The sequence below is a fragment of the Panulirus ornatus genome, chromosome 36 (assembly GCF_036320965.1).
Source record: "Panulirus ornatus isolate Po-2019 chromosome 36, ASM3632096v1, whole genome shotgun sequence".
In the NCBI taxonomy this organism is placed as follows: domain Eukaryota; kingdom Metazoa; phylum Arthropoda; class Malacostraca; order Decapoda; family Palinuridae; genus Panulirus; species Panulirus ornatus.
In genome coordinates this window covers 6,191,740-6,214,616 of record NC_092259.1, presented here as the reverse complement: position 1 = coordinate 6,214,616, position 22,877 = coordinate 6,191,740, and the positions used below count along the sequence as shown (strand labels likewise).

Here is a 22,877-nt window from a genome sequence, read left to right as displayed (position 1 = left end):
TTAGGAGTAAAGGCAAAGGTGCTGGCAAGACCTTCGGGCGTCCGGGGAGAACACAGATGCAGTTCTGTCATGGCTCAAGTGGTGTGCTGTTGACCTTGGGCCACCACCAGCTGGTAGGACGAATACCACTTTTACTCTCAGTCAACACTTAATAGGGCTCCAGCCTTCAGACACTCGCTGGCCACCAACCAGGAACACCTCTCCTTTAACACTCTAGTAAATATGGCTGGTACAAACATGAATCCAAGTTAAAGGGGTAACTGAGTGCATGATTGCTCTGCGGAGAATAACCATTGTCGCATTACCTGGTACTGAGAGCGTTGAATGTTATAAGTGAAAGAGTATCACGGTCAGCGAGCCAGCTAGGGTATTGGCAGGGGTCGAGATGGGGTCAGCGTGCGGCGGTCTCGACCCTAACCTGGGATGACCAACACTTCCTCCTGCCAGTGCGGCCCCTAACCTCTGCCTCATCTCGCTGCGGAAGTTTTTGTCGCTGCCACCACCATGGAAAGTGAAGCCGGAAGTCGTTGTTTGTGCAACTGCAGTCAAACTTGATTTTGTAGATTTGTTGTACAACAGTAGGACTGGTAACGGTAATGGTCCAAGGCGTTTGTGTTTTCTTAAGCGCTGGCGGAGGGCGCGCAGAGAACACAATTATGACTCATACGAATCAAAAGGAAAACACTTCGATTTCGATCATCTCCAGGTGGGTTTTCACCCTCACGCCCATACACACAATGGAGAGGTGATGGGCGTGTTTGTGTACCTTACCTTGTGCGTTCACCACAGGTGCTGTACAACCCCCTCACCACCAACTTGTCCACCGATACTGTGCACCACCACGATCCTCCTCCACCGATAATGTTCAGCAACAACATCCCCACCTCGATGCTCTACATCACCACCACACCCAACCACAGGCGTTGTACAAATTACCCTCGTCCCCGACGTTAGTGTACGCGCCATGTAGGCACTAGCTGTAATGTATTATTTATAAGAATTTTACAAGAAATCTGGGAAAAGGATGGATTTTTTGGCTGACGTAAAGTCATCCACTTAGCCCGATAGGGGGGGTGTGAGGGTTAGTATCCGGCAAGTGTTTTAATTTTCCACGTTAATGGAATCCACCTTGAGACACGTCACCGACTCATAACTCATGATGGAATGGAGAAAAATAGCGCGGGGATGGATTACCCAGGACGTGATAGCCTTTCGAACGAGGTCAAGGTGCTGCTTTGTCTGTTCTTCCTTCTCATAATATGATAATAACTTTCAGAAATAATTCCTCCCGCATTGTGTGGCGTCACAATGTCTTGGAAACTTCATTCTTGTCATGTTTTAGTGGCGAGTATTTTGTTCATTGACACGAATAATTCTCCAGTGGAAGGTGAAACGAGAGGACGAGAATGTTCAGAAAGTTGCTTGAATTTTCGCCGCGAAGGTTTAAGATTCCATTTCAGAGGTTGTAATTACATTAGTAGGTTTTATTCTTCATGACATTAACATCTGTTATACAGAATATTGCACCTCAGGTATGTATAGTCACAAACCATACAGCATTAGACCTCTGCTGTATGCATGTTTAGTCTAAATACAACTGGTAGACCCTCAGGTCAAGCATCATGAATAGCACCTGTGATTACATTTTTTGAAGCGGTCATAGTTCTCACTAGTAATAGCTAAGTAGTGAAGTACTACCTCAAATTGAGCGCTGTTCCTCCTGCTCATTAAGGATATGGAGTGTAGAATCAGTAGTTGAGCATTGCCTTTTATCTGCGATTTTATTGAAAACCTATTCATTGATGCTGTTTTTGTGCTTGGTGGGCATAAGGGTGTGAAGGCTGTTTCAATTTTTGAAAGATTGTCTAGAGTGGGCCCACAAAAGAGATTCTGTCCATATCTATATTTTTACTTGTTTATAATCCCTTCATAGATGCTCGATTCTGTTTTTAATCCCGTCATATATGCTTGATTCTATTTATGAGACCTTCATAGATGATTGTTTATAATCCCTTCATAGATACTTCTGTTTATTATCTCCTCATAGATGCTTTATTGTTTAAAATTCCATCAGATACTTTACAATCCCTTCCTAGATGCTTGATTCTGTTCATAATCCCGTCATAGATACTTGATTCTGTTTAAAGTCCTTTTCAGATACTATTCATCATGCTGAAAAATGTATTTTGATATTGATCATGTTAAACAAGGACGTAGTATCTCGACTCGATTTTTTTCCGGTTTTGAGTAATAGGGACCTGGCCCTTTTCATTTAAGGTTTGATACATTAGGACATAAACAGTCGAACTAAAGCTTTTAGTCCCAAACCCTTATTGGGCATATTTGACAGTGATCAGATTTTGTGTGCGTGTTTTGTCAGCATCTTCATGTGATTTACACTTTATTGTACTCAAGTATTTTGTCAGTATATCATTCGCTGTCAATGGTTCTCATATATTATGAGACTTTGTTCTCCACTGTATATATAACTAGAAGAAATGATATTGGGTTATATTTTGCCTTCTGATGTTTAACAGATATACATGCATTTCAAAAGTCACTTAGGTTAGGTTGGAGCAATAATACTAAGAATGGGGCTGCTTTATAGTTTGTGTTATGAATGCACAGTGACTTTCGACTCGCTCTGTATTTCGGTTATGATATTGGGTTGTAGATCACCAGATTGAAACAGGCAGTAACTGTGGCATCATCTTTAAAGTCTTGTTAAATTATGGCTTTTATATTGTGTGTAGTAGAAAAAAAAATGCCGTATACTTTTTTTTTTTGGTTCCATCAGAAAATTATTTTTTTCATGGACATAATATACCAACAGAAAGTTAATTAAAGAAAGTTTTTCTTTGCACATTTATTTTAAGACTCAAAATTTGAACTCCCAAATATTACAAAAATGTACATACAAGCACACGGTGGAACTATTTGTTATGACAAACTTGTGTTCATAAGATTACAGTAAGACCTATCATGATGAAATGACAATAATAAGATTGACAATAATAATAATGACATAACAAACAGTTCGCCAGACACTGGGCTAAATAATAATAAATGACATCGAGATCTAGCCAATGAGTAATGAGCGATGAGTGATGACGATGACTCTGGTCCTCGGTGGTGAGACTGCAATGAGGCGATGAATACTGAACTAGGTACATCACTAGGCTCTCGCCCGGGCGGGAGACTCACGCCTCTCGCCGCCCTCACAAGGTGGGCGGGGTGGGCGGCCAGTACGAGGGCCACCTGGGGTAGCCCAGGCTGCGGGCGGGTTTAAACTGGCGTCCACCCCCTGTACATGACTGCTGCTGCGGGCGGGTCGGGAGCAGGCGGCAACGCCCCTGCGACCATCACCGGTGCCGCGCCACGCGCGCTAGCCCGCGTCGCCACGTGCTCCAGGACCCTCCAGCACGCTGCGGCAGCTGCTGCGTTTTCCATACATTATTATTCTCCGTCTCCTTCAAATCTCTCCTACTGCCGCCGCTGCTGCTCGCGCTGTCCTTCATCTGTCCGCCTGAGAGAGAATATCGGGGCCACACAGTGGCTTTGTACTCGGGTAAGCGCTGCCTTACCGTGCATTACGCTTCCAAGATAAACTCCTGGGGGGTTGGAGGCGGCGTTTTCTTCGATAGGTTGAGCGGTTGCGAGTCGGCAATGTCGACCTGAAGTTCGACCACGGGAGACGAGGATGTCCTCTGTTGAGGTTGAGCTCCCATGCCCGAATGATGCATGCTCATGCCCTGCGACGGAGACTGGGCTGGCACGCCTGGGGAAGTCGACGGCTGCGCTCCTAGGCCCACTGGTGTCGCAGACATCCTTGGTTCGTAGTAGCGCGAGGGTGTTGGGGTGGTAAGGAGGTGTACTCGTGGCTGAGCGGTGACAGTGGGTTGCACAGGACTGAGGTTGCCACTGCTGCTACCACTGCTACAGCCTCGTGAAGATGGGCATGACCAAGATACTGGTGGCTGAAGGCGGTCCATGGCAGCCTGTGGGACGTAATATGGGGCGGGAGACACTCTTGAAGCAGAGGACAACCGCTCACGAACTTCAGTGCGCATGATCATAGAGTGCAGAAGATCTGCACGGCGCATAGCGTCTTCGGATATCTTGGAACCCTCAAGTAGAGTTCGGGCAAGGGTGGAGTGGGAGGCAGCCAAGCTGGGGCCACACAGGGTAGACGCCAAGGTCGACGCTAAGGTGGAGTTTACCGTAGCTGGAGAACTGTTCTGGGGAGGCTGGGCTAAAGTCTGGGCCAGAAGAGATGGTGTTGGTTGGGATGAGTGTGGTTCTTCTTCTCGACGTAGTGCACGGAACTTCTTGTGAGGTTTGTATGCCTCTTCCATTAGCAGGTCAGTGTTGATGATGGGTGGCGCCTGCAGAGCACGACGTAGAACCGACATGTCTTCTTCACGATCCTCTTCACTCTTTTCATCGATGGATGACCGTGGGGACGAGCACACTGATGGTGAGGACAGTTTGTCACTCCGATCAGTTCCGCTTTCGATGCCAGAGTCGTCTGGACTGTCAGATTTTCTCTTGCTGAAGGGGCACTTGAGTGGGGACTCTGTGGCCTCATCGCCAGACGACGCACCCTCTGAGTTGTCATGACGTCGGCGGGCGAGAGGGAAGGGTGGGCGTAGCTCTGTGTAGCCTGATACTTCACTGCCACATATAGACTCCCCAGAGCTGGCAGATTCTCCAGAGTACATAGACTCGGAGCAGGAGACTGGAGAACGCATGGCTTCATCTGCGGCGCAGGAGGATGATGGCGAGCCCACGCTGCTGTCGTGTTCCATGCTCCATGAGGAGCGGGAGTCGTCCCAGGGGCCCGCAGCTGCTGCGGTGTGCTCAGTCATCTTGTACTTGAGCAGCTTCTCGGAGTGAAGAGTGTTGAGTGTGCGAAGGTCGGGAATCTTCGACAGGAGTTCCCTGTGCAGGCTGGGGTTCTCTGGATGGTGCTTAGAGACCACAGCCTGCAAGCAGTTAACGAGGCGCCTCTGAACGCGTTCCACTAGCTCAGCGTTACGCAGTCCTGGGCGGTCGGGTGCCAACACGACGACGGCACAGAAGAGTGCAAGTTCAGCATCACTGAGGCACAGATTGTTAACTCGCTCTGCGAAGTCGAACATGGAGTTCATAAGGAAGCGAGCGTTGACTGATGTGTGAAGAGCCTCACGACGCAGAAGCTGACCATTCAGGCACAACATGGTGTTAGTGCGTGCATCGAACATGGCCGCCAAGCGCACCAGAAGCACCTCGAATACTCCCGCCTTCAGCAACGTAACCTGATCCTCCTGCGGCAGTTGCTGGAATCCAGGCAAACGCTTGGCAAACTCCACGACGCCACGGATGGCTGGGGAGAAGCGCTCGCTGAAATCTTGCACTAGCTCCTGCTGGCCGTGGAGGGGCACTGGCCGAGGGTTCAGTGGGCACGCCTGTTGAAGAAGGAGAAGCAAAGGTTAGGAATGTTTGAACAACCGACAATGAAGCAGTACATAAGCATATTACAAATGACCTACGTTGCTCTAAGAGACATGGTAATTCCCACCCTGGCCTGGCCTGCCCCACCCGTGTCTTATATACCACAAGCTGCTGAATGCCAGCTGTATTTGTTTCTTCCATCACTTGCATTCGACAACTCGCACATTCATCCACCATGCTCTGCACATACATCTGCCAACAAGGCTGACTGGCTGCCCTACGGCTCAAGGTAGGGGAGCAACATGGAGATCGACGAGTTATATTTAAAATCTTTTAATGTCAAGACATCAGTCGTAAGCTAATGAATAATCCTAAATCTTTCACAAGCGTACTCTTCTCGACCGCTCATACTGTGTAGATAATGTATGAAAATGAGTAGACTACGCGTATAATTCAACTCGATCCATATCCCCCACACCCATGTCTACGCCGTGCTCTGCAACCCAGATCATGTACAGTCGCAAAGGACGGGATGCCCCGTGTGTGCCGGTGTCCTTCAAATACCCTCTGATAACCCAGTGTTTACGTCCGTCCTTCAAACAACCTCCGATAACCCTTGAGGGGGTAGGGGGAGAGCTCCGGCTGCCTCACCTGGGGATGGTGGTAGGGGTGTCTCATATACTGGGTTATATTAACAGTGGTAACGACATGATCTCCTACATCTTGACTCTAGCAGTTCTCGCCATTCCTGTGTATGCCGAAGAATGCCCGTTCATTCTGCTTTATCTTACACACACACCTTCGCCCTCCAAGCTCCTCCCATTCTGCCCTCCACACGTCCCCTCCCCTCCTAAGACTCCGCCCTCGCCAACAATGTACCCCGAGGATCCAGACGGCGCCTGGTTCAACCTTTTCGGGGGGGATGGGGATCTTTGTCTCGCCTGTGGCAACATCCTCGTTACAGTGACGGTGTCGCGGTGATGGCCTCACGCATCCTTAATCACCATAGACGCCAGAACGTCAGGGGTTGACTTACCCACCCACTTCTGAAGCATTTAATACGGGCTAATAAGGTAGGTGATGGCCGGAATACGTGACAGAATGTAAGGAATGTGCACGTGGGTCTTCTTCACCAACTCTTGACCTTGAGCACGCAATGGCTACATCCTTCTTTCGCCTGCTGTATTGATCCCTAGTTTTGGGTACTCTGAATATTTCAGCTTTAAGGAAGGAATACGAGTCGTAAATGCACGATGGGGGGAGGGGGGCTTCTTTTCCACCCACACCCCTCACGGACCCCCCTCCCTCAAGCCAGCCACAGCCAACAGGCCAGGTAACCCAGACGCCCTTGTCCTCAGTCATTCGGTTGGGCGTGTGTGTGTGTGTGTGTTGCTGGCGGGGTGGGGAGGAAATTGCTGCCAGTCCGCCATCTGGGATACTTTCTCTGTCTAGGTCGGGGAAGCGAGTAAAGAGGAAGAGCAACAATAACAGGAAAAATTGGAGGCATAAACGTACACTGTAGATCCCTTCCGATGTATTTATGAGTCTTAAAATGCTCCACTACAGATTGGATGTGATAACTAATCATGGGTCAGACTTTCGAAAACAGATTTTCTGTCAGCCCCAAGAAATAGCACGCACATTGGCGCGTTGTATGAGTGGTTGGCAAAGTGGCCCAGTGTTTGGCGGGTAAATTTGGCGGGCTTCGTGACCTTGACAGAGCGTGGGGTCCTCGCCAAGGCCGCTGATGAAATTTAAACACAACCCTATAGCATTCCTTGGCCATCACTAAGTCAATCCATAATCAACCCTATAGTATTTACGATACACAAGCGTATGTACTTCGTGGGCGAGTGACGGGAGAAGCCTCAACATGTGCAACGTGGCCAAGTCTGTCCGGACCAAGCGCCCTCTTCCCTCCCCTCCCAACCCACCTCACCTCCCCAGCATCGACCACGCCGCGAGGTTAACGTTAATCTTTGTCCCGGCCTTCAACCGACGATCTCATTCAGTCTCCCTGATGCGTGTACCTGGGGTTACTGGTCCTCTTTAAGTGGCGGTGTATATTTTCACGGGTACTTATAGCTTCCACAACGAGGAGGGCTACGGGTTTAATGCACTAAATGGATTACCATATGCTAAGGGCCAAACAAACAGCACGCGAGTGAACTACAACCCTGACTAGGAAAAGTTTCATGCACCAGAAGCACTTCTGCGTCGAGGTACCTATATGGTTATTTCCAGTACTTTCCAATATAGTTCGCATCGGTGCTGGGGAAACTGTGTTGGAGACACAAAGGACTCGCCCACACCAACACCGGCTTTGTGTAGCGCGTGATACCGGCAAGCATCCCGACCTCCGTCTCCCCCCCACCCTACCCCTCCCAGCAGGGCTGGTGGAAATTCTTAAATACACATACCACGTGATGCTTACTGTACGTAGATGTGCGAGGCTCGTACAGTGCAGAAAAACGAACAGATCTTTCACTTATACCGTACTTGTATGATTCACCTGACGAGTCGTGGTTCCCACGATCACTTACGATGCAAGCAGCAATGTAAAACTATTGTTAGACACTATATAGAGTCTCTTGCGCATTGACTTTACGAGGTGCTCCTGTTCTTTATAATCTTACCTCGATTTCATGTACATATATTATACCAGGCACGTTAAAGTGTGCTTCCCATTGATTATAAGAAGAGATGGGTCATTGTGAGGGGGAAATACTGTACAAACTCTTAGCACTTCGGTATTGCTATGTAGGTGTGACCTGTCCCTAGAGGCGAGGCGGTGCCCCCAGGTGACGCTGCCAAGGGCGTGGAAGTGACCAGCACCTTCAAATGACCTTGAACCTCTAGTCCCTGCGTCGTCTTTGTCTTATTCTCGTCATTATACTTTTCCTCCTTTCCCCTCTCGCTCTCCCCCATGCCAAGTCTCCTCCCGACTTACAAAAGACTTCTGAACTTTGCATCCATTTTGCAGGTTTTGCTTACGTAAGCGATAAGGTCGTAAGTCAACAACCTCGCGTTATCACTTGAAGTACTAAATGCACGGGTATTCTGGCGAATGCTGGGCCAGGGGCTGTCAGGGGCCAGCGGCTATGCAACCTTGGGCGTTTCCGACGCGCACTTGCTAAATCGGGAGTCATTTCGTAACAGTAACAACACTTGTTCGATCACGTGTCCACCGCTCTGTGTGTGTGTGCCGTATTCAGATGGGCCAAAACTCAGGAATTTTCTCAACCAGCGTGTAAAGGGGAGACTTGCTCACGAATACGAATTATAAACCAAATCTAGCCATGGGGAAGGCAACCACCGGTGACGTGTGGTGGTGGGTAGGGGGTGGTGCAAAGGACGAGGGCGGCTTCTGGAGGGGTTTAGGGAGACTCGAGTGCGCCCTCTACGCGACCCAGTCCAAGGTTAAGAGTGACGTCACACTGAGCCCCCGAAGCCGCGCGCGCGAGCGCTCGCACACAGACATACAAATAAAATGCACATCAATGATTCCCCAAAGCATTTCCGGAAAAAGGAAATCCCCCCTTCAAAAATAGTTTCAACATGGAGCGCGTTTGGTTTCGTATACAATGAAGTTTATATATATATATATATATATATATATATATATATATATATATATATATATATATATATATATATATACGCTTCTGACTTCATCTGTAACAAAGGGTAGGAAAAAGAGCGAGCGAGAGCAAGAGCAGAGAGAGATAGGGAGCGTCGCCTCCCCTGATCTTCCCCACCCGCCTGACGTCACCACAGTAAATCCAATAGTGTGTGTGTGTGTGTCAAGCCGGTCAATAAACAGCTCACGTGGTCTCGGCCTCTTCCTAACATGTCATTCAGCTGGCGATTGTGCAATGCTTATCACGACTGCCTCATCAGGCCACGGCACACAAGTCTCCACATGCCAAAACGCCCTATGTCGCTGCATCGAACTTCGCCTTTTACGGAACAGTGGGCTGTGACAAGTTACGTGGGTCGGAAGGGTTACGGTCTCGTTAAATAAAAAAAAAAAAAACAACGCGACTGACAATTTTTTTTTCTTTTTAAACGTGAAAATGAATAAGCTAACGTGTGCGAGGCATGAGAAAAACAGGCGAGCGTAACCCGGCGAATGCGGTGTATCGACTGCATGCTTGAGAGACGTTGATGACTGGTTTGCGAGAGCGGCACCCCCGAGTCCTGCAGAGTTATGCAACGTCTTTGGGGAAGCGATAGAGCATTTTACATCAGGAATGTCCAACGGCATAACTGAACTCGTTTATGCGTTTAAAAGACCGTCTCTGGACCCAGTGATCCACCTAGGTGGATACACTTACATAAGGTCCTATGTTATTGTGACCAGTTGGCTTAAACCCAAAAGGTCAGGTTATAATATGGTGCAGACTAAAACGTGTCATTAATGACTTCGGAGTCCAGTTGGATAGAACTATCACCAGAGGTCCCCCCCCCCCCCCCACGACAGCCAGGCCGTGACCTTGGCTGACCGCAGAGCTCCGGCTCCCAATGAATTCGTCATCACTTTCGGGGGGTGGGGGGCGAGTTATGGCGCCTCCGTGGTGTGGCTTATCGCCCTTCAAACCTTGCTTTTATCTTTTAGGGCATGATGGACCGTGTGTGTGTGTGTGTGTGATGTGTGCCCCTATGTATTGATGGTAAACGAGAGCTCCATTCATGACAAGTACTTACAATGCCTTTTAAAGACTCTTTCAACATTAACATCTCGGTTTCTCAAAACAGTATTGAGGGATCAGCCCACCAGCCGCGTGACGCAACGGACATTCCATCACCCATCAGGCTCTTTGTCAACTCCGCTGTTATCAGCGTGAGGCAGCGGCTTCCTGAAGATAAGGGAGCGTGAACTTGAACTCGCCTGACCTTGAAAGCTCCGGCACGGGTGTTGGCCCGCCACCAGAACCGTCGCGTGGCTCGCTGGCAGGCAGCGGCTTTGCATTCCACATTTTCTATCTACATTTACGCCTACAATGCAAGATGAAGAAAAACCTATCATGGCTTCTCTCGTGTATCTTTCACAGTGTAAACTTGTTGACAGTGTTATCCTAGAGCCAGTCAGCTTCAAATGACGGACTTAATCGATATACAACGTCACTCATTCTTTTCCCATCCGGTTGGAAGTTCCAAGCCGGAGCCTACGTGACACACGTTTCCTATGGAACCAGCAGCAATTACGCCGTTAACGTGAGAGCGGGACACTCTCTCAGAACCGTTTATGTACATACACGAGCAATGCGTCCGTTTCCTGCTACCAAGACTCTCTCACATACACACTGCTCCAGTTCCCATCAACACCACTCCCACGTGATTATCGTACATCCGTTCCTAACTTGTCGTCATTCACTTAAAGATGATGGCCTTTCAAGCTTTGTCAAATATCATGATCCCTCCTAAAAACCTGTGCCCTTATGATTCATTATATAAAAGCTATCAGTGTCCCCTAGCTATGAAAACTGTTATACCAAGAAACATTTTCTTGGGAGAAGCAGAATTGTGACTCACCAGTGTGGGCGGGCATTGTGTGTAGCTTGGGTTGTTGCGGGCGTGCTGGAGCATAGGCGCCACCTTGTCCCTGGTGAAGTCACAGGTATCCATGTGGGCGCGGATGATGGCAGCGGTAACGCGGGTGTCATCCTCCAGCTCGGCCAATACTGCCTTCTCCTGCGACCGGGCGTTGACGCTCTGCATGGCCGCAAGGATCTTGGCCTTCTCCCGCTTGGGCACACGTCCGAAGCGGACGGCTGTGGAAAGAAGATAAACTTTTAAAATAAGCGTTCACTCCATCACCAACGATGTGTATATATATCAAATATGTTATTTCTCTTAAAAGTTATATCACTTCACTGTAGTTCTCGAGGAACATTTCCAACAAATAACGAATCGAGAATGACCCCAAAAACTCCCCAGTGTTCTATTAGCACACGAAAGCCCGTCTTCCATTGCCCCAGGTGCGGGGCGAAGCCTCTCAAGTAGGTCGAGTGAGGTCGACTGACTCATGTGTGTCCAACCAACATTTACCGACAAGGAAAAAAAAAATTGAAGTTTCTCCCGACACACTAAAATCATGAAATTATTACAGAACGAGTTATTAAAAGACTAATAACCTTCGTGAACGTCTGCTGGGTGGCTCTTCTCCCCTCCCCACCCCAGCCACTACCTCCCCTCGCTCCACAACGGGCGACGACCCGGCACACACACCTCTACACGTGGATCTAAACCCACCTCTCCCTCTCTTGCTCAAAGTCTTCTGGAGAAAATTTATACCCACACATTAACGTTAATACACGAAAGCTGTAAAATTTCGCCTTGTTATTTTCTAATGCTTCAGTGTAATTACACGAGGCAGGTCAAAGAGTTTCCTAGACTAACGCCATTAAAAAGTATCCACTGTGGAATACGACAACAGAAGGCAATCCGATGTGCTCACGTTTCCCCTATACCACCAGCAGTCCATCACCTGCTTTATTGATCTTAGTTACCACACTCCCAGCTGCATCCAGTTGGGGGTGAGCGTCACCCATACACGTTATCCCCCCCTCCCCCTATTAGTCGAGGGCAGAGTTGGTGGGGAAGTATCCCTCACCTCCGTTACCATTGCTATACTGTTCTCGCTCCCCCCTCCCTTCCCTTTCCCTTAACACAGTACACCAACACTTACTCATGTAGTGTGGCGCCACGCCATGTTGCAGTAATCCTTTAAGAATAGGTAATTCCTCTTCCGGCATTTTCATTTGTGATGCGGTGTTGTAGCACGGTCAACAGTACTGTAAATCCAGAGGTCACCACCAGTAGCGTGGTCCTTCGCTGTCATGCACCAATACCACACTAAATTTAAACAAAGTATCACACGTTCACTTCAAAGTTTTTTGTCAAGAAACACTTCGAGGCACAAGAACTCCAGTAAACTGCAGGTATTCCCAAGTAGTAGCACTAGGCAGGTATATGTATATATCCAAGTAGTATTAACTGGCGTTCGTGTATGAAAAGTGGAGCGACAACGGCGCTTCCACCGACTCTCAGCTCGTACAGTGAGCGACTGAGCGAGCGTGTGAGTACGAGGCGGGGTGGCTGGGTCGCTCCCACTGGTCCGCCAGCCAGCCCACCTCCGCCGCCACAACCCCCGCGCACACGACTTTCACCCGCCTGTGCCACCATCCTGCCGCGATCACTCTTACTTAAACCACTACTCGCTTTCATTGTCATTATCGACTGCATGGCATATTAGCTGCGAGGGAGACTCTCCGTAGTCACTCCTGTTCGCCAGCAAACCGATGTCTGAAAATCGGTCGCCGTTTTCGTGCAAAAGCTGTTGACATTAGTAGCAAATTTCTTCATAACCTTGAGACCATAGGGTCGAAACTCCAAGCGGCTAGATGTGCCGCACGCGTCTGCCTTGGCTGTGGCCTTATCAGTGGTCACCTTCAAACCTACGCCGTCCTCCCAACGCCAACACCGGAAATGGGAAGTGACTGGATGCAGGTAGCGGCCGGCCGTACTTCCGTGTGGATTGCATCCCATACACAAACGGCAAGGCACTGCCGTACGGTGCACGAGGCTGCAGATGACCGGCACGGTAATCGAGGAGATTACGTGAGTGATAGTCAACCGCGTGATCATTCCCCCCTTCAAAGGGTTTTTTTTACCCGAAAACATCACGTTTCGATACAAGACCGTGAGGTACGGAAACGTACTTATTCTGTTTCACGTACCACGATAGAGGCTGTACCCGCCTTCGCTTCTGATGATAACCCCCTCGCCCCACCTCTTATCGATACCAACGAACCCAGCGTCCTCTGCCCGTCCCCTCCCTCCAAATCTCCCCTCGTTACCCCCCCCCCACCGCACCACCCCTCCCCCCCACGCTTCCCTCACCCTAAAACATGGCTGGCGCGATCGTTAAGGGGTCTATGAACCCGAGGAGCGAGGGGTCGTCGACAGAGGGAAAACAGCCCAAACCCAGACATGCGTTCTCTTCAAAGTTGGAGTACGCTCGTGTAGCTGATCTTTGGGCGGCGAGAGAGAGAGAGAGAGAGAGAGAGAGAGAGAGAGAGAGAGAGAGAGAGAGAGAGAGAGAGAGAGAGAGAGAGAGACTCATTTTAAACATGAAATTTGGTTCTCGTGTACGTATGTATCGCACCTGGGGCATTTGAACTACATGGTAATCTCACTGTCGCCCTTACGCTTCTCCACGGGATTCGGTCTTACGATAGCAGACTCCAGTGATGCAAGGTATCTCCAGCATCTCAGCATCTCTCGTCTCAGTAGCTCCATGTGTTCCCCTCGGTCGTCTTCCATGAATTTTCCCTCGTGGGTCAAAAAATTCCAGTTACACTAACCCAATATATTCTCGCAACACATCCTGCCCGCCCTTCGTTAAGCGCTACGATTTATCGCCTGTTATCAGAAACTGTTGCGTAACTCCCCCTCACGAGTTATATACACAGTGCATTTTCTGTTCGTTAATACTAAGAGTCGAAATCCGGTTCACTGATCCTTCTTAGAAATGCATTTTTGACAACCAGTTTACCTTTTAAGTTTTCTGCTCCTGTGCCCACGTTTCACAACAAGTCTTGCGTCCTTGGTTTCTTGGTGGTATTATGACATAACCTGCTTTATCATAACTGATAATAATCTCAAACATCTCATTACAGCTGTGGTTCTTCCCACATCCTACTCATTCACAGATCTCATGTGACCGTATCTGCACACCACCCATGTCATTTAACAGAAGCTTGTCAGCATGACAGCAAATTTAATGAATTATAAAATGGTCATCCATAGTCTTGAGACCAGATCAGGCGCATCCAGTCTTCGTTTAGCCTGGCTATGGGTGCGGTAGTGCACACAGCAATTCAAAGGACAGGAAGGTCATCAGATTGGCATTACCAAGATCGACAATTCATCACCTGCCGACGTGGATGCGATGGCCTAGAGCCCGGGCAAGAAGAAAAACATCACTCCCCTTCCAAGAAACAGCAAGCAGGAAGATCACGTAGCAGATGGGACGGAGAAACAGCACGTTTAAATTGGATAAGTGAACATAGATACGCGTTTAGCGTTACATATGTATCTTGGATCACTCAACCTTCATTAAACGAAATTGAGAAGTAATTTCCGTGTATGTATATATATATATATATATATATATATATATATATATATATATATATATATAGAGAGAGAGAGAGAGAGAGAGAGAGAGAGAGAGAGGGGTATGATTTGTGAAGTAGGCCTGGCGCACTGCTTACCTTTGCACGGTACAAAAGACGAACAATTACCCTCTCTGTCTGCACAGCTTCCTTCTGATTAACCCGATGACCATTTTGCTCCCCATAGAAATACATTTAGCAAATCTCCTCCTCTCCATCGGGTTTTGGATCCAGTGTCTACCGATCTGCTTCCTTTATGCCCGGGATCATCGTATCGCTATCGAATCCCCGGAGTTCGAAGCAAAGTATTCGTGTATCCTCGTGAAATACCAAGGTGCCCCGGGCGCCCTTGAATCAAAACAGTGTGACACCTCTCGAAACGACGCGAAGAGATTGTACGTGATCATAACAGCACGGAAGTCTGAGCATCGAGAGAGGAGAGGAGAGGCAGGAAGCAGCTTCGTATCTCCACATGGTCCCGACCCTGGCATTTCCCGGGAGGCGCACTGGCAGGAGCATACAATAGTCACACACACACACACCCACCCATCACTACCCCCCGAAACGTTAATAATATGGCCGTACGCGTACCCACGGGAAGGGGTAGGTAGGGGGTGAGGTTAATCCGTTACACTATCTTTTTTTTTTTTTTCTCCAACGCTGACGTAACTGGTGCAGGATATCCTTTCCACCGCAAGTCTCCTGTGGCATCCTCTTTCGGCGTGAGAAAGTATGGGGTTGACACCAAATCTGAATCCCAGCTCCCAGTCAAAGGCACTGCTACCCATGTGACAAGAAATGTGTAAAATAAAAAAAAAAAATGCATAAAGCCTATAATAAGAAAATCGGAAAAGGACGTAAATCAGCAGATACTATCACAATCCGTGCGTGCGTGCGTGCCGCGTAAAACTACGTGTATGCCGGCGCATTCGTCACGACCCATGCGCTTCGACGCACGTGGCGGCGGGGAGGGCCTCTTGCTAAACAACTCTGCGGAGTTTACACATGTTCATTCTAGCGACACTTTCTACTTACAACTAAATATGTTCAATACAGCATCTCTCTACTTAAATGTATACTTAATTCTAATAATTACCTAATGCCAGCTTATTTGACACGAAAAGTTTTATATATATATATATATATATATATATATATATATATATATATATATATATATATATATATATATATATATATATATATATATATTCAAAATCAGGGTCCGAATTCAGACCTTTAGACAATATGATTCATGGACACATCAAAGTACACTGTGACCCGGCAGCAGTTCGTGACTTACCAGCTTTTCGAGTGGTCCGGAATGGGTGCAACACCATGGTTAGGATTCTACGCTGAAGGTTATTTCGTCTTAAAATGTCATCAAACCGGCTAGGCCAAGTTTTCACTTCCAAATGACACTGCAGTGGAAAGTGACGTCGGGTTGAGTGCCGCACTTTCACTGATACTCTCGAGGTGGTGTCTTGTTAACTCCACTAATAAGCGACAAGATTGCAGGAAGGTGCCAAAGGCTTCTTCTTCTTCTTCGTCGTTCCACTGCTCGAAGTTAAACCACCGTATTTAAGCACTGCAGACTGTAGCGATGAGGTTTGACATCGGCTCTCACAGACACTATATTAGACTTGGACGGTTTGCACCTTTTTCTGTCAAAGAGCTTAACTAGTAAACCATAAGACTGGCGAAGCAATAGAGCAGACGGTTCAGGAGTTGGGCAGGTAAGCAGACGCTGGAAGGGGACGATGTCAGGCCTCTGTTGGGTCAATGTACCCTGGCGCCTTTCAGTACCGTTGGTCCCGCCTTCCAGGGATCTCCCAACGGGTGGTGCTCCCGGTTAATGAATGCACAGATTCCAGTACTTCCAGGAGGCTGTGGGTATTCCAGTACACAAGAGCCAGTGTTTGACTGGCCACTATGTAAACACAAGGTCAGCCGTTGCGTAACTGTGTGTGTGGACTGGACGTCACTCCTGCCGGGTTTGGGTTTGTTTTTTTTCTAATCACTGATGAGTGTATTTACCACAGACCAGTAGCAGTAGTAGTAGTAGTAGTACGTGGGAGATGTGTCAGCGTGTTTAAACATTCACTGTGGGCAGCGTCAAGGAGGGAGCCGTCCGGTCACTGCGGCAGAGGCAGCAGTACTGGTGGTGGCCTCAGCTTCGTCAGGTCATCCACCCGTACGTTCACTTTCCTACCGTGTGACGTCACCAGCGTCAAGTCACGGTACAAGTAGGTCAGCAGCGGGTCCCAGCTCGCACCGCCGCCGTTAAGGCTAAAAGTTCCCCCTCCAAACAACGGTTCTCTCGCCTTTATCGTCCTTCATTACACTCATCTCGCTGGCAGACTAGCGCCAGCATTATATATATATTTTTTTTCTCTCCCAGCGATATATATTTTTCTTGAGACGACTAATGTACATACAGTTGCCCAGAAACTTATCGTAATAAAGAATCGGAGAAAAAGGATACGATGCAGTGATCGAGAAAAGGCAACACCTCTCCTAGGGCCCTGGCGGCGGAGACGAGTAGTAGTAGTAGTAATAGTAGTAGTAGTAAGTAGTGGGGTTAAACGAAAAGACACACGGCAAGACAAGGACGGTGATCCTGGCCGCCAGTGCGCCACAGCACCACCAGGTGGTGGTGGTGGTACGACACCAGCTGTAGTCAACGTACGAGCTTCTCTGGTAACAGCAGTGTCATTACCAAGCACACCAGTGATAGTGGTGGACCGTCATTAAAAAAAAATACAGTCGTCCGTATTTCGACTTCTGGTTGATGAAACCAGTCGTACGTACGCGCCAACTTTCGTTGGACGATTTCGTTATGCTGTCAATCTCGTTTCTTTTATGTCGTCATTACACTTCGCACGAGATGGAACATGGGTATCAATGCAAGTTAATCATACACAACATTTACGCTACAAAAGCGATTAGCGTTCAATTAGTAGCTGTTAATAATCCTCCTCCCCCAATATAAGCACCATGACAATCCTCTCCATTATCACCAGCGGAGGAGAACGAACGGTTAGCGTAACGACTCTCTTTGGCGTGGCCTCAAAGCCCCCCCCAACCCTCCCTCCCTCACGCCCACGTTCTGTTCATTACAGGCCTGCCAGCACATCAGTCCTCCCCTCCTCCCTCCCTCCCAAACACCCTCCCGCACGCGGCCGCTGTGGAGGCGATCAGAGGACGAAGATGGGTAGGTTCTGGTAGAGGGGGTTAGGTTCTCGCTCGAGTGCGAGGGTGGTGGCTGAGTTTCCGGTAAGTTGCTCTAGCCTCGCCTCTCTCAGTGCTCCTCAAAGGGTGGCAGAGTTTCCGGTGAGTAAGTCGAGTTAGCCTCATATTTCTTAAGTCCTAACACGTTACCAACTCCGACCGTGTTAGCTTTGTTTATGCTGGCTGTTAGAATTGTTTGAGATAAAGTAAATGTGCAATTTCAATTCTATATAGGTATAACCCAGCATCCCTCGACCAGAGGGAAGAAATAATTTCGCCCTCCTGTTTCATGGTTGCATAATATATATATATATATATATATATATATATATATATATATATATATATATATATATATATAAGAACAGATCCTTAAAACGGTCTCCTTTGTTTCGCGTGAGAATGAGGCGAACACTGGGTGGGGGAGGGTACTAGCAGCGTCAGGTAGTGTGTGTGTGTGTGTGTGTATGTGAGAGAGGGTGGGTGTGTGTGTGTGTGTGTGTTCGTGCGTGCTCTGCGGCCGCGAGCATCTTCAGGTCAGATGCGGCCACTGACTTGCCGTTTACCGCTCATGCTCGCCTATCGCTCGTTCCGCGCCTGCCCAAGTCTTTGCTTAGCCACTGTATGTGGACCATACCAGCAACCATTTCGCCTCCCTCTATACAGACCGTCAGCAACGGGCAGATGTCCACGAGGGCAAGAGGGCAGTTTGGGGAGACGTTGTTACAAAGCGGAGCGTGTATGTGGAGCGTGTGCCCGTTACTCCGGCCCAACCTCACACTCCTTTGCCCTCCCTCCCTCACCCCTGCCCGTTCTCGTACCTGCCAGCCAGCCAGCCAGCCAGCCAGCCACCCTGCCTGCCTGCTTGCTGCCTTGCAGAACGCAACCCACGAAATCCCACGAGAACGGCCCCCCGGTATCTCTCCCACGCAGTAACAGAAGAATCAACATTGGCTCTGTAAACGACGGTGAATGAGACATTATTTACCGCCAGAAATTTAGATGTGTGCAGCCACCGTTCCTTAAAAAAGGGGGGGGCTTAGGCAGAGTTACCAGGGCCATGAAAAGGAGTATGGGAAAACCGGTCATGACTCCGAGGGTGGTGCAACTGCATGTTTTCCCAGCTGTACTGTTATCAAATGCCAAGGGGGGCGTGGTTATGCTCTTGTCCCGCCGTGTACTTTTCTCCCAAACCGATGTATGACGTCAGGAGCGGGTCGTTCACCCCGCGGGCCTGCCACATCCCTGCTTAAGTCTGGCGCGTGCCCCGTTATTTGGGTCAACACTGGCACTCTTCACGGAGTGGCGTCTCCAGTAAGCACGGGTATGTGGCACAGCCAACACGCACGCTCAAGCGTTTTGAGCACGTCCACACCACTACAAATATGGTGCTAAAGAAGGATATTAGTTCCTTTAGTTTTTTAACCAAGGGCGTGAACAAAGAGCACCTTCAAAGATAGACATTTGTCTCTTTACAGTCTTGTCCTGTCTGCTCATACATGCTGTATCATCTATCCTTACTCACTCGTTTGCCCAGTCTAATAAAATCGTCATTCATGTATATATTCCGATAAAAGAAAATCGTCAACGTGAGCAAGAACTAGTTACGCAGCTCTGTGAAGGTGGGGGTTGGGTGGGGGGTCACGCCAGGTCATACGGTCACCAGTGTTCCAGGAAGACGAGCGTCGGTCCGCGGCTCTGGGAAACGGCTTGCATCGCAAGGCATTCACAGAGAGAGACTCACGTGTGCGTGTGTGCATTTCCCCACACTCGCCACGACTTTCTAAACAATTCGAAATCACGGGTTGTGATAATGTCGATGCACAAAACGGAGGAGTAGACGTGGTCCTCTTAATGACGCGAAACGTGAGCAGACGGACACTGGGCAGCGGGAGGTATAGCCCCCGGGCACGTCATCGTAATCTCCCCCCAACATCACAGTCCCAACCGCTATTGTCAGGAGGAGGAGGAGAGTTGCTGCTACTGAAAATTACGAGACACCGTCTTCTGGCGTGATCTGCTGAGATGTGACAAGAGGGCATGGCCAGGCGATGCTCCCAGGCTTGACCTCTGGCACTTCTTTGATGCCTCGGCCGTTACCAAGTGTACCAATGACCCCCGCGACCTGACCCCTTCCCCGGCCGAGGCGACCACGCTATAACTTTACCTCCTGCAAACATACCACTGCCCGTTACTCCATTAACCCAGCCTCAGCCGTATCGCACCCACGAGTCATTATGCACTTGAAGCCCACGACTCGGGAAGCCTCGCATTTTCAACCTCGCGTCCCCAAAGTTCTTCTTGTGATCCTTATGCATTTGTTTTGAGAGTGCTGCAAGGTGAAGAGAATTTACAACAAATACCTATCCTCCCGAGTTCTATCTAGCTATGTGTGTTTGTGGAGCAACTCAAAAGGTGTGCGCGCATGTTTTGTGCCAGGGTCCCACCACATCAGAATAGTACAATAGCCCCCCCACCCCAAGCTGTCACCTACACACCCACCGTAGAGGTACACGACACGATGTGAAAAGCCAAGGCCTTCATCTCTCATGCCCCTTCTTGCCCTAGTTCAACACGCCCTCCCTCTCTCCCTCCTCCTCTCAGCACCCTCCCCTAACCACCCCCATCGACCGCCCGTCGTAACTCCGGCTAACGGACAGCGCTGACCCAGAGAACATTGAAGGACAAAGCATCGGAGCAAGTTTTTTTTTTTTCCTACTTGCCCCGAGGGGCAAATTCATTGGGCAGCGCCCAAGAGACTGTGTTGAGACATCATCAAAAGACAGTTCAACACCCGAGAGCGAATGAGAGGCCATTGGTAGCCAGTCCCCGTCCTGTTTCTGGCTTTGATCACCACCAACATGTAAAAAGAAGTACGATTCGATATACTTTGTAACTGTACTGTTTTAATCTTAATTTTCAGACCCCACAACAACAAACAACTTACAGCCTTGGTAGTAACAGTAAATCGCTAAGTTAAACACTCCCACAAACTAGGCGGGACTTCAGGAGGGCCCCAACCAGAGCTCGTAAAGCAAAAGAAATACTCACCATCTCTAGACATGCCGACAGCGATGCACTTCTTAAGCCTGCAGTATTGGCAGCGGTTGCGGTTGATCCTAAGGATGGAACACTGTTGGTTCTTAGTACACGGTCGGTACTGAATCTTCTGCTGGATGCTGCGCCGGAAGAATCCCTGAAAAGACGAGAAAAAGGAACATGTTAAAAGCCTGATTCGGAAACAAGAGGTGAACGTTATTCACCAGGAGTAATTTCACCACCTTCACATGCTAAAAGTGATTTTTACACACACAAAAAAAACGTTCAAGACCTTTTAAAGTAAACGTACTCAATATGATGGAATGACAGCTCGAATCTCGATACACATGTTAAGACCACTTTCAGTCAGGACTCCCGAGAGAGGACCAACCGGCTGTCGACTGTGCTGGCGACACGAGGAGAGACAGAGCCTCCTGGATACATCGTCCACATATATAAAGGCTGAAAAATCCAGCCTCCTCCTGGAAATGCCATTCCAGCGAGTGGAGGGCGTGTGTGTGTGTAGGCGGCCTGACCGTGAACTTGAGCCACGGCAGCAGGTTCGAAGTAGTGGCCAGTTTTCCCAGAACCTCAGTGACGCACCCGACCCGTCTTCGTGGGGAACTTGCGGCCCAAAACAGTACGGGTTGCGGAAGGCAGCGAGGTAGATGGGGTTGGTGATATGCAAGGGGTAGTCCGGGATGGATGGTGAGGGAGGAGATGTCAATGGAAATTAAAGGGAGGTATGGTCAAGGTAGGGATGCCGACGGAAGAAGCAGTGATGACGTGTGGGTAGATGGATAAGGATGCTTTGGAGGATGCTGAAATCTACAGAAGGACGAGGGAAAAAACGAGGTGGTAGTGGTGGGCGGGGGAGATGATAATGATTAACAAGAAAAATGAAGAACGCAGATGTAGGGAAGCGATGGTCGTCCACTGCATGCAAGGGTTAACAGTTTAGTCGAAATATAAGATGTTTTCTCCCAGCCTGCCACGAGATCCCTTAACCTCACCACTGCTACATGAATTATCCAAGTCTCCAGTCATTTCTTCACGCTCATGAGCACGTTCACTCCCTCCTGCTCCTCTGTATGCGTCAGCCTCCCTCCCTCCCTCCACCCTAGCGCGTGCGTCACCTCCTCCTCTCCGCTACGGACGGCGGAGCAGCCTCACACTCACACAGGGTACCGTAAGAACGCCTCAATGACAGAGGGGCCACCAGGCGCGCCGCCCACTTGATGACTGGCCAGCATGCAGGAAGTGGTAGACGGAGCATCGGCCCTCTCGCACACCATCTTACGACTTGGTTAACTTGCTTCAAAATAGTTTGGTTTACCTTAACCCCTCCAAAATGCTATTGGTGTGGGCTTAGACGAACTCCCCTTCACATGAATGAATCAGATATACCACATCTCATTCCGAAAGAGGGACGACTTATTTCTTCAGGGACGTGGTACAAAGAATTTCTTCAAATTCTGATAAAACTCCAGACGTTAATAACACTGCAGAGTGCAAGGAAAAGAGAGGCAGGGCGGGGGGTGGGGAACCTTCTCACCCTGGAGCTGGTGTGAAGTCTGCACCTGTTAAAGGAGTCATGTTTCCTCAGGCTGGAGCCGCAGACCATGAAGAATCAAGACCCCTGCCGTTATTATAATACTACTTGCACACCCCTGGGTTCACTGTCCTCGCTTACACCTCCCCAGCTGTATCTTTTAACCCCTCTGCCTTGGCCTCCCGACCCCTATCTATCTGGCTTCTTGCTACCCACTTTTCTTTTCTTAATAAACTGACCTACGTCACCGGTGCTGAGCAACGCCTAAGAGGTTACTGAAGATCAGCCAATACCTGGCTCCCCTCGTCAAAATGTGCGGAGGGCTACGACCATTAACTACCACTTCGGGGAATTCTGCGGGTAATGGTGGGGTAATGCTTGGAGGTCTGTGATTGGCCAAGCTGCTTGCAGTGGGTTAACAGGAAGAGGCTACACTGTTA

The 22,877-nt window shown here is 49.0% G+C and overlaps 1 protein-coding gene across 5 annotated transcripts in view; it reads right to left on the bottom strand.

Moving 5' to 3' along the window:
* Positions 1 to 2,851: 2,851 nt before the first annotated feature.
* Positions 2,852 to 22,877, bottom strand: part of Eip75B (Ecdysone-induced protein 75B) — a 372,222-nt gene continuing 352,196 nt past the window's right edge. For all 5 annotated transcript variants that reach the window (XM_071683234.1, XM_071683235.1, XM_071683238.1 and 2 more), the window contains exons 3-5: positions 20,898 to 21,042; positions 10,969 to 11,207; positions 2,852 to 5,447 (exon numbers count right to left, since the gene is read on the bottom strand). In XM_071683234.1, coding sequence (XP_071539335.1) covers positions 3,591 to 5,447; positions 10,969 to 11,207; positions 20,898 to 21,042 — 2,241 coding nt within the window. In that variant the 3' untranslated portion in view covers positions 2,852 to 3,590. The remainder of the gene's footprint in view (positions 5,448 to 10,968; positions 11,208 to 20,897; positions 21,043 to 22,877) is intronic.